Here is a 16,213-nt window from a genome sequence, read left to right as displayed (position 1 = left end):
CTGCTATACTATATTAGTAGTAGTAGGAATGAGAGAGCTTCACTGTTTGGGCAAGGTTTTTATAAGCAAAACCTAGGCCACAGGTTACTGTCTGAACACCATGCAAGGCTCTCCCCATGTATGCTACCTCCTGAACCAGAAGTAGTGCTGAAGGAGTGCCAGAAGGCCTATTTCTCAGCAGATCTTTTTGGGGCTTCTTTATAGCAGCTAACAAATCTCTATCCCCTAAAGCTGGCCGGGAGTGGGGGGTATATAGGCCTAATTATTAGTTATAAACATAAAAATATAAATGTTATTATAAAAATGTAAATTGTAAATATATTTGTTTGTAAAAAATGAATTATTAGCCTTCATTAGGCCTACATTTCTCATGATGAAATTGGGCAATGTTGTCACTCACTTCTTATGTACAAAAGGAAAAACAAAGATTTCTTCAGCTATGCCCTAGACTGTTACTGGCACCCCTCTCTTTCTCCTTTAGAGATCTTTACTGCCTGTGCTACCATCATTTTTTGTAGCATGTCTGAAAATAGACTGAACATGCAGTCAGATCTGTATGGATGGGCTCTGGCAAGTACAGATTAAAAACAGTATACAGCCCCAGGTAAATGGGGCTGCACACAGGCGGATCTGGCTGGACACTTCTTGCCTGGGGAAGTAGACAAAATAGGTCTAAGATGCCACATGTTGATTTAACTGAGGAGTTGTACCCTTGGTTTGTAAGCTCTTTAGGAGTGGGGTCCCTTGACTTGATTACTTACTCCTTCTGAGATGCACTGCAGGCAGGAATGGGAAGAGAGGGGAAAGGGACATTTAAATTACCTTTGTGCCTCTTATATTTTGGTGCTTCAGAGGCACATCCAGGCACTGCAGTAAACTGAATCAGTCTCAAGTCTCCTTTGACTGATATCCATACTGCTTCCAGTCCCCTGGTAGGTCAAAAAAGTGGGAGTGTTGCATTACTTCAGTTCTGGCCCAGAATTTGCCTGGGGAGCTACAGTGGAAGGCATCACTGAGATATTTAATTGGTTCTAAACTAGAGAGGAAGTCTGGGGGTAAGGCTCAGGGGACAGGGCTTATGGACATGGCAGCAGGAGAGAATCAAACCTCTGTTTTGTAAGGCTTCTTGTACCCACAAGTGATATAAAGGAATATCATGTAAAGGGCAATTTTTTAAATATTGTTTCATAAACACAAATTCATATTCCGTTTTTTTGGATAAAGTGAGAATGTGCAGCTGATTTTAAAGCAAATATAGGTTTCCCTTGCTTTATGTGGGTTCTGTAGGTGTGAATTTGCTCTTATGTGATGACCCTTTTTATATAAAAAAATCGTTATATGCAAGGTAAATTCACTCTGATGCGATCAGTGTGGTAGAAGCCTGCAGTCAGCTGCTTTGTGCAGTTCTTTGTGGGAGGGACTCGCACCAAAATATAGTCTCCTGTGTGGATCTGTGCCCCTCACTTGGTGTCTGCGACATGTGTTTCTGTAGCTGCCATCCCCATTACGGTAACATTCACCACCACCCTGTGCTTATGGGTACTGTATGCTGTTGGTGAGTACCAAAATTGTCCTGAAGCGGTAGAAATGAGTCTGGGGGTCAGTACAGTCGAGGTCTTGGAACGTATCCCTATTTGTTACATTGTAAAGTGGGTTTCCTTTATGTGAATTCAAGCGATGCACCATTTTCCAAGAACGCATGTACAGAAGTATAAAGCGAGGGAAACCTGTATCATGGACAGAGGCGACCTGAGCAAGGTGCGGGGCCCAAGGCAAATCAGCCCATGCTTGGCCACACTCCTGCTCAGATCCCACAGGCCCTGGACCCAAGGAAGCTGCTGGTCAGCGGCAGGGGGGAGGGGTAGTGAGCAGCTGGACACGGAGCCACTGCTCCGCCCGGCTCTGCAGGGACCCCCAAAGGGCAGGGGCCAGGGCAGTTGCTCCGATTCACCCCCTGCCCAGGGACGGCCCTGATCATGGAAAAACACTTATCATTGTTATATGCTAATAATCTGTGATATAGACCTTTGATCTTGATAGTGTGTACAGCTTATGTACGTATTCATGCATGACTGCATTTTAGGGTTGTGCAACCTCAGCTACTTGTACCCATCATCCTCATGCATGCGCCTGTATTTTCTTGCTGCCAGGTGTTGTGCCTTGTGCTGCCAGCAGCTGTGAAGGTGGTGGGGCTTTGAGTATTTGGTAAACACCAGGCTACGCCAGAAGGGTTTGGAGATAAGGCCCCTAGGCCCTAATTCTGCCTGGTCTATGCTGGTGGACTCCCACAGCTCTTGCATGACCCGGGTTAAAGCTCCTGGGGCTCGTGAGGCCTGCTCTTGCCATGTCTGCAAAAGGCCGGGCAGCTCTGCTGAGGAGGAGAAGAAACAATAAGCAACCCGGCTCCCCCGCCCCAAGGGCCGTTTGTGAGGGGCGCTGGGGGGTTCAGTGCCCCCCGCGCCCCCCGCCAGAGCCTCGAAACGCCTCCACGGCCACTGGGCAACGCCGCAGCCCTGCAAAATAATGACATATTTAAGCAGCCCGAGAGAGCCTGCTTGCAGCCCGGCCCCCCCGGGGAAGGCGCTGCCGGCGCTGTTGCTGAGCAGTGAAGTGGGTGTCCCCGTGTCCCCCACCGGGGCCGGGCCGGGCCGGGCCGGGCCGGGCCATGTTGTTGGTGCGCGCAGCACAGGGCGGCACTGAGCCTGCGCGCGGCGCCCGTGACTGGCGAGGCGGCGGCAGGACAAGTCGCGGCGGCGCCGCGCGGGTTGCTCTCGGCTGCAGCGGGGCCAGGTGCCGGCGGGCCGGGCCGCGCGGGGCGGGGCAGGGCGCGGAGCGGAGAGACCCCGGCGGGGGCGGCCGCAGGCAGCGCCGCGATGCGCCTGCAGCTCGGGAAGGCTCCCCATCCCCCGGCGTAGCGGCGGCGGCGGGACCCGGCTCGGCTTCTGCCCGTGATGTCCCCCGGGCAGCGGGGAAAGGCGACTCACTCGAGGTCCGGGGGAAAGGCCTAGTGTCTCCAGCGCTGCGCCCGCGCCCCTCCAGCGACGATGGCAGAGGAGCAGCAAGCGGAGCCGCCGCCGCCGCAGCCGCTGCCCGGCCCCGGGGGGGCACTGCCAGCCCTGGTGCCCGGGCTGCAGGGGGCAGAGGCCAGCGCCCTGCAACACAAAATCAAGAACTCCATCTGGTAAGAGCAGCCTCCATCGCCGGCCGCGGCCCCGAGCCCTGCCTGCCGCCTGCGCCGCGTGTGCCTGTCCGCAGCCTGCTCCCTGTTTACTTCGTGCTGTTTGGGGCTTGGGGGGGAGGAGGGCTGTATGATTTCATGTGCACGCCTGGCACCGTCGGGCCACAATCCGTGTGCAAGCGGCTCGCGGAGCTGCAGAAAAACAAGTGGTTGAAAAACCTATGGGGATCCCGAGCACTCGGTGCATTTAAAAGGAAAAACATGGGGAGATAAGTTGCATGATGGTGTGTGTGTGTGTGTGTGTGTGTGCGCGCGCGCGTGTGTCGGGGTGGGGGATGGGGAATGGAAAATGTGTTTACTTGGCTTTGCAGGCAGGCAGACACACACACACCCTGCACCACCACGCACACGACCCCCCCTCCCTCCAGCCCTGTTGTGAATCGAGACCAAGCAGCCCATCATACATAACCGTATTTAATATGCAATGCAAAACCTGCTCGGCTCTGAGAGCAGTTACCTTCCCTAGATGGGTTTTGTTGTTTTGGGTTTTTTTGCAGTGTTTATTCAGGATGAGAAATCATCCTTGAAAGGTGCCTCTACATTTCCTGTGCAGAGTATTCTTGTTAAAAATGCAGTGCCACATACAAGTGTGTGTGTGTGTGCGTGCGCGCGCGTGTGCGTGTGTGCGTGCGCGTGTGTGTGCGTGTGTGCGTGCGCGTGTGTGTGTGTGCGTGTGTGCGTGCATGTGTGTTTATCCACACACTTGCACAGGTGTGTGTCTTTTTTCCTCCTTTATTCAGAGGGTAGCAGCATTTTTTTTCCCCCAGGAACGATATACAGTGGGATGTGTTCGAGGGTTTGGCCATGTTATGTGTTGTATATTAATTTGTATCCAAAGATGATAATTATGGTGCATCTGTGTTTAAAATGATATCATCTTGCTTGCTTAAGCTATTTTTAATAATTGAATGTATTGTATAGTTTTATGCTTATAAAGCCCAGTTTTGCTATCTGTATTAGACCCATGCCCACTAATACAAAGTAATAATACAACAAGGAAAATCTATAGTATGTGTATATATAGTAAGAGCTACATTTATAATGATCCTATTATACACCTCTATTTCCATGGGTTTGCAGTCTAGCAATTGACATGTGATTGGGCTGTTGCTTGGTATGGTGATATGCAAGTTTCTTTGTAACAATCTAGTTTCATTGCATATTTTTAAAGAAAACAATCCCATAATAAATCCACATTTTGCTGAACTTGTATGCTTGTTTTAAGGAGGTGGGCATGAGGGGGAGGTTAGTTGAGTTTAGTTTGTCCTGCAAATAAAAAATTACTTTATTCTTGAAAAAGAAATACTGTGAAGGCCTGGCACCTGCAATAAATTTGTGGCTTTTAGTGTGTGTAAAAGCATTGTTTAGATCTAATTTAATGCTTTGAAAATTGGGAATTGTGTATCCTTTCCTCCCACATTACCCATATTATGGATATCTAATAAACAATGGACTGACCTGGTATTTATACTGCTTTGTACTATGGTTAGCGTTTATGGTATGCAGAGTTAATGTGGAATTAAAAAGAAAACCAAAATACATTATACACACACTGTTAAGGGAGAGGAGTATTATGAAGTGCAACTTTTAATTTCCTAGCTTTTTCATTTTAAAAAACATTAAGCAGTAAATCACAATTCTCTGTCCTTAATCCACAAACAGTGCCTTTTGTTTTGTGTTTTTGTGCGCAATGAGGTGACTTAGGGAGGGAATATTAGCTATTGAATTTCCTGCCTGTGTAGTTTGTTATCTTCATGTTGTTTTGATTTATAATAGGTTAGGTGGTACACATTTTTACATTTTCTTCCTTTCCCAGCAACATGATATTTGGAAACCAGCTTCTCAGACAGCATGTTTATATTGCATTCAGATTGGGTATCATGTCCAAGTTGAAGACAAAATGGCTACTAAGTAAAAATCTCTCCTTTAATAAGAACATGCCTTAAAAAAAAGAAAGACACTTGGGGATTACATGATTATATTCAAAGATACTTTGGTTTAGCTAATGAGAGGATTTTGAATAAATAACCTTCCTTCCTTTTCAATACAAAATAACTTTTAATAGTTTTACCAAAAATTAATTTCTAGACAAGTGCAAAGTATGTGAAATAGTACTGCTGAAACCTCTGACAGTGTAGTTGTCTCATCTTCCAATATAACAGGTAGAATTTGTGGATAGTTGATTAGCCATCCTTCATAGCCACATGACCTTTACTACTTAACTATCCTGGACAGGTCTGAAATGGCTTTCTGGACAGGTCTGAAACTTGTGTTGCAATTCCAGATAGTATCAGTTCCTTGCACATTATATTATAGATAATAATAAAACAACTTATTTTACAATGCAGTTGTACTTCAGTATTTTAAAATGTTTTTAGTGTTTGTTGACCTACCTTTTAGAAATTCTGTGTGTTTCTCTATTGCTGTATTGTTGGTAAACAGTATTCATATGAATGTCTAATTCCATAATATTGGCTGGTGTCTTAGTGCAAATATAATTACCCTCATTAACCAGAAAGGGTAAGAAAGCTGTCCAAGAGAAATCATACATACTCTACTTGCAGGGAACACTGGAAAATGTATTCAGTCCCTGCTTCCAACTCAAGAATTAGTAGTATGTATGGAAGGTGCAGTGTATTGGCCATAAATATACTATAAGTGATTCTTGAGAAAATGTCAAATTGACAATATTCTGTGTTTATACATAACTGACTTAAAAGCTGTTGAGATTGTTTTCTCCTAAATATGTTTTGGAGGTTTGGTATATGTTAATTCCTGGCTTCCCTCTCAAAATACTTACATTTTTAGATTAGTATTCATCAGTATTGTCATAACTAATATTTTCCCCCCTTTCCACACATGGTTTATAAAAAGTGTTTCTAGTCTGCAAAATGTATTGTCAATGAAAATAGTGTAGCAATATATAGCAGCTACTGAAATGCTGGACTTGTGGATCACAAACAAGTCTGTGCTTGTCCTTCTCCTGTACAGATGAATATAAATATAGTATGTGATGTAGGCCTCTAGCAGGACAATGAGTTATTCATAATCTCAGCTCATAGTTAATTTATTCTGTTTATTAAATTTGAAATGCAGATTGACAAAAGAAGTAGCTCTACTGTAGTTTCAAGCATGTAGTGTCTCTTTAAAATCGTGCAGTGTTTTCATAAGTTGAGGGCATGGTCAGTGTGCATACTGAAGACTTTCAAATATATTTAACAGTATTCAAGTTAAAATTTTTAATTACATTTAAAATGTCTATTGGTTGAGGTGGAGAATTTCTCCACTATGTTTACAATGATCTTGAAGCATTGTCTATATACAGATGTGTTGGATAGACAGAGCTATTTAACTTGTGTCTGATTAAAAAAAGATTAAGGGTTCAGTGTCGTCTGCTATAGATTTTTTTTTTTCTCAAATGACCCCCTTGAACAAGCCCACTGAAGTGTTCTTTGTTTTTATTTTGTGTTACATGTATAACTTACTCTGACAGTTGGATATGTTCTTACAGTGCTGATGAAAAGGACAAAAATAATATTAGACTTTTTCCCATTGATGGATTAGAAGTCTAGACTAGAATGAACATGTCTTTGCAGATCCTAAACTGTCTGATTTAAATGTCAGTTTGGGCAGGTTTGTTAATTATCTTACTCTTCACTGGACATTGGGCCTTAATCTGCCTGCTTTTATTTCTCTTTAGAGTCATTAACACTTTAATATTTTTTTGTGTCCAGACACAAAAGCCAAAGGCAAGAAAAACTTACCAGTCAGCTATCTGTGCGTATAAACTAATTTCCAAGCACCTGCTGAAAATTCGAAAATGCTGTATTTTTTAAACCGGCATGGCAGCCAGTCATGGAGTAGGGCAGGGGACGAATAGCGGCTCCTGGTCCTGGAGCAGCAGCTGAATGCAGAGCAGTGGCACAGGGTGGTGAATGGAGGCGGCAGCCACCGCATGCAAGCTTCCCCCTCTGCGTCCAGGAGGGCAGAGGGGAATGGCGGCCAGTCCTGGAGTGGTGGGGGAAGTGCCGGATTTTTGATAATTCCAGATTTATGAAGTTACACTGTATTACCAAATGTGTTTTAGTTCTAAATGAAGTTTGTGTACACAGCCACTGCCAAAGATTGAATCTACTCATAGTTCCATTACATTGTGAGACATCATGAATGGTTCATACATTTAAAAAAAAAAAAGTGAGTAGAAATTAAGAAATGAATTTCTGCAGCATGAACAGAGGAGACCAATAATTTTTTTTAGATAATTTTATCCTTTTTTACTGTCCTGTTATCAAAGTATAGATCACATAATTTATTCATGTTAAACCTTAATGGAAATATTCATGTTTATTATTTTGCATACATGGTGATTATGAACTTCTTGTTTTCTGTTGCTGTCAGTTGTCTTCTAACACTTATATCTGCACTTACACTCAGTCTGGGCTTAGGTTTCTTCATTCAGTCTAGATACCAGCAATTCTTTTGTTCAGTTTTGGGGGGGGGGGGTTGTCCTTAAAGCATATGCTCCGTTTTGAATGCATTAATTCTGCCTGAGAGGTGAATGCTTATTTCCACATCTGACATAAAACTGCATCGAGGAGCAGTAGATAGCATAGAGTCTAGAACACAAAGCGTTGCCTTTGCAGTGTGTTTAACCAGCACTGGGCGTGGGCTTCTGATCAGAATTTTGTTCCCAAGTCAGTCTTCTAGTTAGCAACACAGAGCTGTATGCCAAAGCTGCATGAGCTGGGCTGCTCAGTGCCAAACCTAATGTGTGTCCTAGGGCCCAGTTTAACTCCCATTGAAGTGAGTAGGAGTTGAATTGGGTCCTTGTTTATTCTGGACTCTTGTTATTGTGCTAAAAAACTAGGTTGGCTGATTTTTATATCACTGTTTCCCAGTGTTTTGGAAGCTCAGTCCCCTTCTGGTGAATGAGATCAATCATGCACTCCTGGCAACCACACCTCACTGTCCTAATAAAGTCTGTCCTGAGTAGACCTGGGTCCTTTCTGTTCCTCCTCAAATAGGCAACCCTATGCTTTAGAAAATGCTGGTATGAATTTTTCTAATATTAGTATCTTCTTCCTTGTCTGTTTTAAGCAAGGAAATCGTTAGCATTTGAAGAATGAAGAGACAGTTCATACCTCAAAGCTGTTGTTTCAGACTGTCTGCAAACTCAGGCTCAGGTACCTTTTTAACATTGTTTTTTCTGCAAGCAAGAATGTTTGGGTGGTGGGTTGGTTTGTTTTGGTTTTTTTTTTTTAAACAAAACAAAAAAACCCCTAAGGCTTCTGAGAACAGTGAGAGGTTTGTTCGTAGGTCTCTACACCCTCAGCATCTTGTTTGCGCCTTCTCACGGAGCATGTCCACCTAATTATGGGGGCAAAAATATAAAAAACAAATCTCCAGATTTTGTCAAATCAGGCAAAAACTTAGTGTAGAAATAAAGTTTTTTAACAGGGTATAACAAGTTTAATGCTCTCAATTTTCTTCTGTAGTCATGATATCTGTGTTTGCGTTCATGTTAATATGTTAATTCTATTAATAAGTATTACAGCGAGCCAAACTTATCCCTGGTGCAAGTTAGATGAATTGCATCAAGGATTAATGGGGCCCAGTATTCGGGCTGTCTATGTTCTTGCTAAACTATTGATTAGATTGCTAATGACCTGGGCCATCAACAGTGCAAAAACAGTGCAAATGCCCTGTAAGAACATTTTAATATATTACATAGCCCCTTGTATAGCTTTTCCAATGAGTAAGAGGATTTGTCTGTCTGGGTTTTTTCCCTCCAAACAAGGCTATCTATAAAGGTATGGATGGACTTTTCCAAGGATTCTAATCCCCTACTTTTCATTGCATTTCTGTTACATTTGGGCAGCTACATCCCTTATGTTCCTTTTGCAAATCCCAACCATAGTATATATCCTCTGCATTTGGAAGAAGAGAGATGCAAAACAATACTTTGACGGTATCTGCCTAGGCATGGTGCGAAGACTAGTCATTTCTGGATAGAATACACTGCATTGCATACAAATCCTAGTGATAGCAGGGGTTTGCCTGCACAAGGAGTTTAACTTGGGCCTGCAGTTGAACTGGATTAGTTATTCCTGATAAATTCTCTGTGTGGGTGTTCCTACTCCAGAATAAGAATTTCTTACTCCAGATTAGTTTAAAGCAATTTCAAAGCAGACTGAAATAATTTGAATACAGCCATTTCTATTCTGGATTACAAGCCTCCATTCAGGGAGTTAATTAGCAAGAGCTATTTTGGAATAATTCCTTGAAGACCCAAGAGACTATGGGACAAATGAAGGATTAAAGGGAAAACCGAGTGGGAAATAAGAAGTAGGTTTTTCGGACACTAGTTTGACTGTGGTGCTGTTTTCATAGTCTTTTGTCTTTCATGACATTGAGCTGAGCTAGTTGCAGCAGGGCCCAAGTGCTTTAGGTTCCCTTTCTCTAATATGTAGATATTTACTCACATTTGAAAAAGACTTTAAATAAGCGTAAAACTGCCAGGTGTTACTGTTTGTAACTCAGTTTTCCCTGGTTATGTTTCTCTGCCTTGTAGACTCTATGGTGAGACATTCCTGTCCAGCGTGTATTGCTATTTATATTATATAATGAATGCTGGCTGCAATGTGTCAACCTCATCTTTGGTATAACATCTATACTGTCTGTACCATACTTACATATTTGGTCTCCCCAGATGGGGTCTGCACCCCTTATCAGTTACCCTTTTGTGCAACTTTATTTGGCTATTCCATTACAGTTGGTTGATGGAGTTGACTACATCTAGCCTGTCAGAGCTGGCCAGGTCTTTATCGGTCTTGTCCTTTCTCAAGGAAACATCCCTCACAAGCCAACTAGTCTTCTAATTCTTCCCTGATTTTTACAATTGCAAGAGGGATCCCTTGGTAAAGTCTGTACATTCTAAAAGCCCTCCCATCAATAGGCCAAGTTTGCTGCTCTCCCTAGGGAAACGTTTAGGCAAGCTTTGTGGCATGAGTGACATTCCTTAGTTTAGTGGCATGTTGAAGCGGGGGTGGACAGTAAGGGGAAGTAACTTTTCCAAGCAGGGGGCAGCCCCCATGGTATCCTTGGGTCAGCAGGTGTAGGAGCCAATTTGCTCTGGAGGCATTTTTACAAGGTTAGAAAATAATCTGAATAAAATGAATACTGACCTTTATATAACCTCTTGATCGCAGAGTTGAGATTTTATAAAAGATCCTGGTTCCAAGTACAGCAGAAATAACTTTACAAAAGTGAGCCATTGTAAGCCTGCTCTTAAGAAGACCAGAACCAGTCTTGTGCAGTTTTTGTTTGGTTTTTTTGAAATGGTGGGTTCCAGTACAATTATTGGAGGAAAAAAATATATTTAAATAAGAGGCTTGGCAAAAATTAACTGCTGTTCATTTAAAATGCATAGGAGTACAGTAAATGGCTGACTTCACAGCATAAAACATGCATAATCCCTTGTTTCATAAACATTTCACTTTCTATCAAAGGAATTTTCTTTGCAACAAGTCAGACAATGCAATAATACAGAATAGCATTTCTATTTAATTCTTAAAAAACAAAGAATTATCACTCGTCATGGATCTGGGTTTTCCATTCACTACAGTAAAATGCAGTAAAACCTGGGTTTTCTCATTTTTAAGGTGAAAGGTGCCGGAAATGGTGAGTTTCCCCTTGCAGGCTGGCAGAGTTCCAGCCTGCAGGGGGCTGGGGGGAGCAGGAAGAGGCCGATCAGGCAGGAGGTGCCATGTTCATGAGCACATGTACACACACATGGGAGCCAGGCAGCCTGGAGAACAGCTCCTTCAGGTAAGTCTGGTGAGGGATTGGTGGTGGAATTGAGGCCCCTGTAATGAGTGAGGGATTTGGGCAGGGCCTAGGGCTGCTGCCCAGCCTGGGTGGTGCTGGGGCCTGGGCCCAGAATATGTGGCCACAGGCCCTGGGCAGGAATTGGGACAAGGCTGCGAGTGGCCCCACCATTGTGTGCATTCCCAGGAGGAGCGCTGCCAGATTTGTGCATGGGGTGGGTTACTCACTGTGGGATTAGGGCCCCCTGCCCTGCTCTCCTCCTCCGGAGGCTTCCACAGCCTACTGGGGCAGCACTTGGCATGGCAGGGAAGAGTGGGACTGGACAGGGAAGCTCAGTGCCGCTGTTTCTGGGAGCCCTGCACTACCATGGCAAGGCCCCATGCCTGCTCCGCAGCAGTGGGGATAGTGGTGTGGAAGGCACCTCGTGCCCCTTCTGGGAGTGTACACAGCGGTGGGAGGTCATCTCGCCCCTCACTCCCCACCCCCTCCCACCCACAGTGGGCAGCCTGCATCTACTCGCCCCTCCCCACAAATGGGCTTTGCTCCATCCATGCCACCCATGAAGGAGGAGGGGCCAGGCTCTTTGCTCTGCTCCACAGCAGCAGCTACCACCTCCCACAGGTGGCAGCAGGGGCTTGGGTGCTTCTGTGTGGGGACAGGGGGCTGCAGACCTGGGTCCCTGGCCCCATAGCCCTAGCAGTTGGGGGCCCTCCCTGGCATGGCTGGTGGTGGCAGGGCCCTGTGGGTGAGTGAGGGGCACTGGCAGGGCTGGGGGCCTGTAGGTGGGAGTGAGGAGCAGCGGCAGGGCTGGCAGTGGTGGGGGCTGTGGGTGGAGAGTGAGGGGCACTGGCAGGGCTGGGGGGGCTGTGAGTAGGGAGGGGCAATGGCATGGGCAGCACATGGGTATATCGGCTGGAGGGGCCAAAAAGCAGGGGTGGGGCAAGGAGGGACAGCCACAGCTAGACTTGCGTCCTGGTGAGTGAAGGGGGCTGGGAGAGCTCTGATTTTGCCATGATAAACCCCAAAATCAAACGACAAAATGTATAGGTATTTAGAATTTATTTTATTATAGTGACTGAGGCACTGGTAGGACAGATTGCTTTAAAATTGTAGATGTATCAATAAACATTGTGTTAAATCAACCAATACCTTATATATAGTGGTGTTTCATTTTAATTGCGGATTTGGGGGTTTTTAATCGGAGAATTTGGGATTTGTGTTGTTTATCAGAAAATTTGCAATTTTTAAACCGAGAAAACCAGGAACCCTGTTCATTATGTTCTGGTAACCTGTCCCCCTCCCTCTAACCACATTCTCTCTAAATTAGCTCCAGTTCTATTGGACTTGCATCTACCTATGTAGCTTTAATAACTTTATATGTGTATGCAGATTGCACCGTATTGTGGGTGTATGCACACATACCTGTGTGTGTATGTTTGTATGCGCACGTGCACATTCCCCCATCCCCCACCCCAAATTGAAGATTCTCCAAAAATTTCTTTCTATCTGCTGTATAATTTAATAAAAGAAAGACCCTTGCTGGCTAGAGAAACCGTACTGTTTAAGAATGATCTGACTTGCACCGAAGCACTGCCATTGTTTTGTTTTGTTTTTTTTAAATAGATTTAAGGGGAGGATTTTTTTTATGTTTATATACAGATACCATACCTACTGTATGTTGCTTTCACATACTGAGTACTAAACTTTGCCAAATGGGAATATTTTGTGATCTGTGGGAGCTGCAGAATTCAGATGGGTATCTAAATTTGGGATTTTGGTTCAAACCTATTTTTAAAATAGTCTCAAAAAGCTGCTGCAGTTGCAAAAATAGGTAGATTTGTTTTGACTTTCAGAGAGGCAACTGTTAGAATTTCAGGGCCTATGTGCAAGTGAGTGACACATGAGTCAGTATCAAACCATTTGCAACATATATTGAAATGTAGAAATGTGATAGCCCCTACAATACTTACAGACTTTTGTCTGTAACTGAAGGAGAATAGAAATTGGCTTGTCCAGGCTAGTGAAAAAAGTGAATTCTGGGGTCTTCCCAAACCTCACCATTTATTTAGCTCCTTTCATATCTTTGTCATGGAAAAACATAGGGAGAAAAGGTTTCTCGGATTCTTGGCCCAAAATTTTATAGACCTTTATCTGATTAATAAGAAAGCAGGAAGTTGGCTGCTAGCCACCATACCATAAGCTGGCTTTCCATAGATTGCTAACCAGCACTCATGTTTCCACCTGCTAAATCCTTAAGATGGCAAGAAAGAAACATTCCAACACTCTCCTGGTACTATCCTTTTATTATTTGCAGTGACCAAAGGGAAGATGGATAAGGGACAGCAGGAGGTTGTGACTGACTTTCTGAAATTGTCAGATTCTTGAAATTTAGTACTGCAAGAATAAGCTTTGTGTACATAAACTAAGTCAGAGGTGGCCAGTCTGTGGCATGCATGGCACAGGAAGCCTCTCTGTGTGGCCAGCAGCAGATTGGGGAGGGGACAGGTAGGACAGCAACAGATATGGCACAGAGCAGAAGGAAAGGAGGCAGAAAGCAGAGCAGCAGATCAGGCAGAGGAAGAGGGGTGTGTAGTAGCATTTGGAGAGAGGCAGGGGGTCTTCTGTGGCACACTGCCTGAAAGGTTTAGCTCCCACTGGACTAAGTTTTATTTGTAGAGAAGGATTTGTGTAAAACCTTTTATTTTTTAACAATTGCTAATATCATAATCCTGATCAGTTTATTCCTATCAATTGCAGAGGGTTTTTCTGGGTAAAAAATGCTTACATAGTGTAGGTTGAAGCAGGTGAGTAGTTAGTCTTGGTAAGTCTTGTTGGGTTGTGAGCAAAAGCCAGACTTTAAGTACATTTTAGTAGTAGTGCGTGAAGCAAACGGGCAAAAATTTGTTTGATGACCTGCCTCTCTTAATGATGGTCAGTGCCGGATTTAGGCTTAAAATGCTTAAGCTACAGTTTAGGGCCTCGCAATATGAGGGGCCTCTAAATAAGAAAAAAATCTAACTTGATATCAAGTTTTATAATAATCAGTTGGTAGATCAAGGAGATATGGGAAAATGACTCTAAATGTGGACATTTTCATTCTAATATGACAAAAATATACATACATTGGATTATTTTTATTGTGTGGGGCCTCTTAAACTGGACATAGTTTAGGGCCTCAGCATATCATAACCTGGCACTGGTGGCGGTGGTGTACCCGCAAGAATTGTTATCTTTAACTTCATTCTTTTGATATGTAATAAATATACTTTGTCTTCAACATTATACAGCAACTAGTTTTCCCCTTAGGTGAGCACAGAAGTAGGCAGTGTTTTGTTTCTCATTTATTGCTTAAAGCCAAAATTCCCTGACTTAAAAAAAAAAGTTGGGAAAGGTCCACCAGCACAAGGAACAGGGAAAGAAAAACACAAACTAGTTCAAACAGTAGAAGAACTTGCGTTTGAAACTGGATTTTCAAAATTGTTTTGAAAATTATTTTTTTGGTTTAAAGTACAGCTTAACCAGTTCTGTAGTTCACTTCAAATCACGCCATTTCATATTTTTTTATATAGAAAAATACTAGAAAATTAGAATTTGAGTTCCTTCTTTCTTTTCCTACAGAAGAAATTGTTGTATTTAGATTGCTGCTGTTTGTTTTAGTAAGCTACTACTGTACACAGGTCTAAATAGTCTACTACATAGTTGACACAAATTGGTGTTTTGTATGAGCAAGAAATGTATGAAGTCTGTAAGTACCATACTGAGCCTCACTTAGTGAGAAATACTATTTTAATGCTCTTCGAATCTAATGATACTATGATGTCAAGTACAGGTTAGGCAGAATATCTGATGTCAGATGAAAACAGGAAGCTAGATCTATTCTACTGTTGGTTGTGATTTTTTGCTGGCCTCTGAAGCGGTTGGGTAGCCATTGCATTGGTTGTGTGGGATAATGTACAGAGAGTGGATTATTGTGCTTCAATGCAGTATTTCTTGGCATAGTCCTGAGGTGGTGTAGATATGGCCTTAGAGGCTTTCAGTTTTTTGCTAATGCAAAAAGCAGCGGCACAGTGCAGTCATATTAAGTTACACTGGTTCCCTAGAACACTTTTAGTACTATGTTGTCAGGGAGCCAGTGTCCCAGTCGTACTTTTGGGTTGCATGGTATTGGTTACCCTTCTGCAGTAGATCCTAGGGTGTTTATCTTGCTCTTCAACATCTTTCTTGTTTCATCCATGTCCAGGTTTAAAAGCTCTCTGAAGATACTTTCAGACTCGGGCATGTTGTGTGTGCACCTTCTTCCTTCCTTCCTTTTAAAATGGTGGTAGCATATTTAAAATAAACACAAACTTACAAAAAAAAAAAAAAGATTGTGATGTACCACCTTGGCAAGCAGCATTATAAGTTATACTTTAATCATTGTAAAGGCATGTATTGGGCCTAGAATTCGATGTTTTTAAAATATTGCTGGTATAAAAATATTATGTGGAATGGCTTGTAAACCATTAAAAAATAAAGTAAATGCAATTTGCCCCAAGGTATGTCACTGTTTTTAAGCTTTAAACAATTTTGTTCCAGTCCTCAGAAGGGGTGACTTTACCATAGAATGGTTGATTTAGAGAATATTCTCAAACAGTTCAAAATCCAGGTTATTGCTCTTTTTAACTTTCAGACCATGTAGATAGTGTTGCCAGCTTAAAAAATAAGTCCCAAAAATTCATTAGTGACTAAGTATTAAGATTTTTTTGGAAGAGTGAAATTTGTTTTTTGACACCCTCCCCCCCCCCCTTGCAGATTTTTCATGAGTAATTCAAGTTTGATTTCTGCTGCAGGAGTTCTAACTTGTATGGCAGTACTGTATGGAATTCTGTGTAAATACAAAGTAAAGCTAGTTCCTGTCTCAAAATGGTTGCAAGTTAGAGTAAAGCATGGTAGTGACATTGTGAAATGGAAGTTGGAATGAGAGCTCCATCCCATGTAGAGGTCAAACATCCTTTAGATATAAACCATTTATTGAGGCCAACCTGAAAAGATTAAACTTGCAGGCTATGGTCTCTGTGGCAGTGCTGTATTATAGCTTTAAGAGCAACATTTCCTTTCTGGATGGAAAAGCTTACTAAATAAACTTTAAACTTTTTGGCATTTGACTTG

The 16,213-nt window shown here is 43.0% G+C and overlaps 1 protein-coding gene across 1 annotated transcript in view; it reads left to right on the top strand.

The window, feature by feature from the left end:
• Positions 1–2,667: 2,667 nt before the first annotated feature.
• RFX7 (regulatory factor X7) overlaps positions 2,668–16,213 on the top strand; it is a 98,411-nt gene continuing 84,865 nt past the window's right edge. The window contains exon 1 of the mRNA XM_059714696.1: positions 2,668–3,181. Within this exon, the coding sequence (XP_059570679.1) occupies positions 3,045–3,181 (137 nt within the window). The 5' untranslated portion in view covers positions 2,668–3,044. The remainder of the gene's footprint in view (positions 3,182–16,213) is intronic.

Source organism: Alligator mississippiensis, chromosome 11, assembly GCF_030867095.1.
Source record: "Alligator mississippiensis isolate rAllMis1 chromosome 11, rAllMis1, whole genome shotgun sequence".
NCBI lineage: Eukaryota > Metazoa > Chordata > Crocodylia > Alligatoridae > Alligator > Alligator mississippiensis.
Note: the sequence above shows the minus strand (reverse complement) of the source record. Positions and strands in the feature narration are given on the sequence as shown.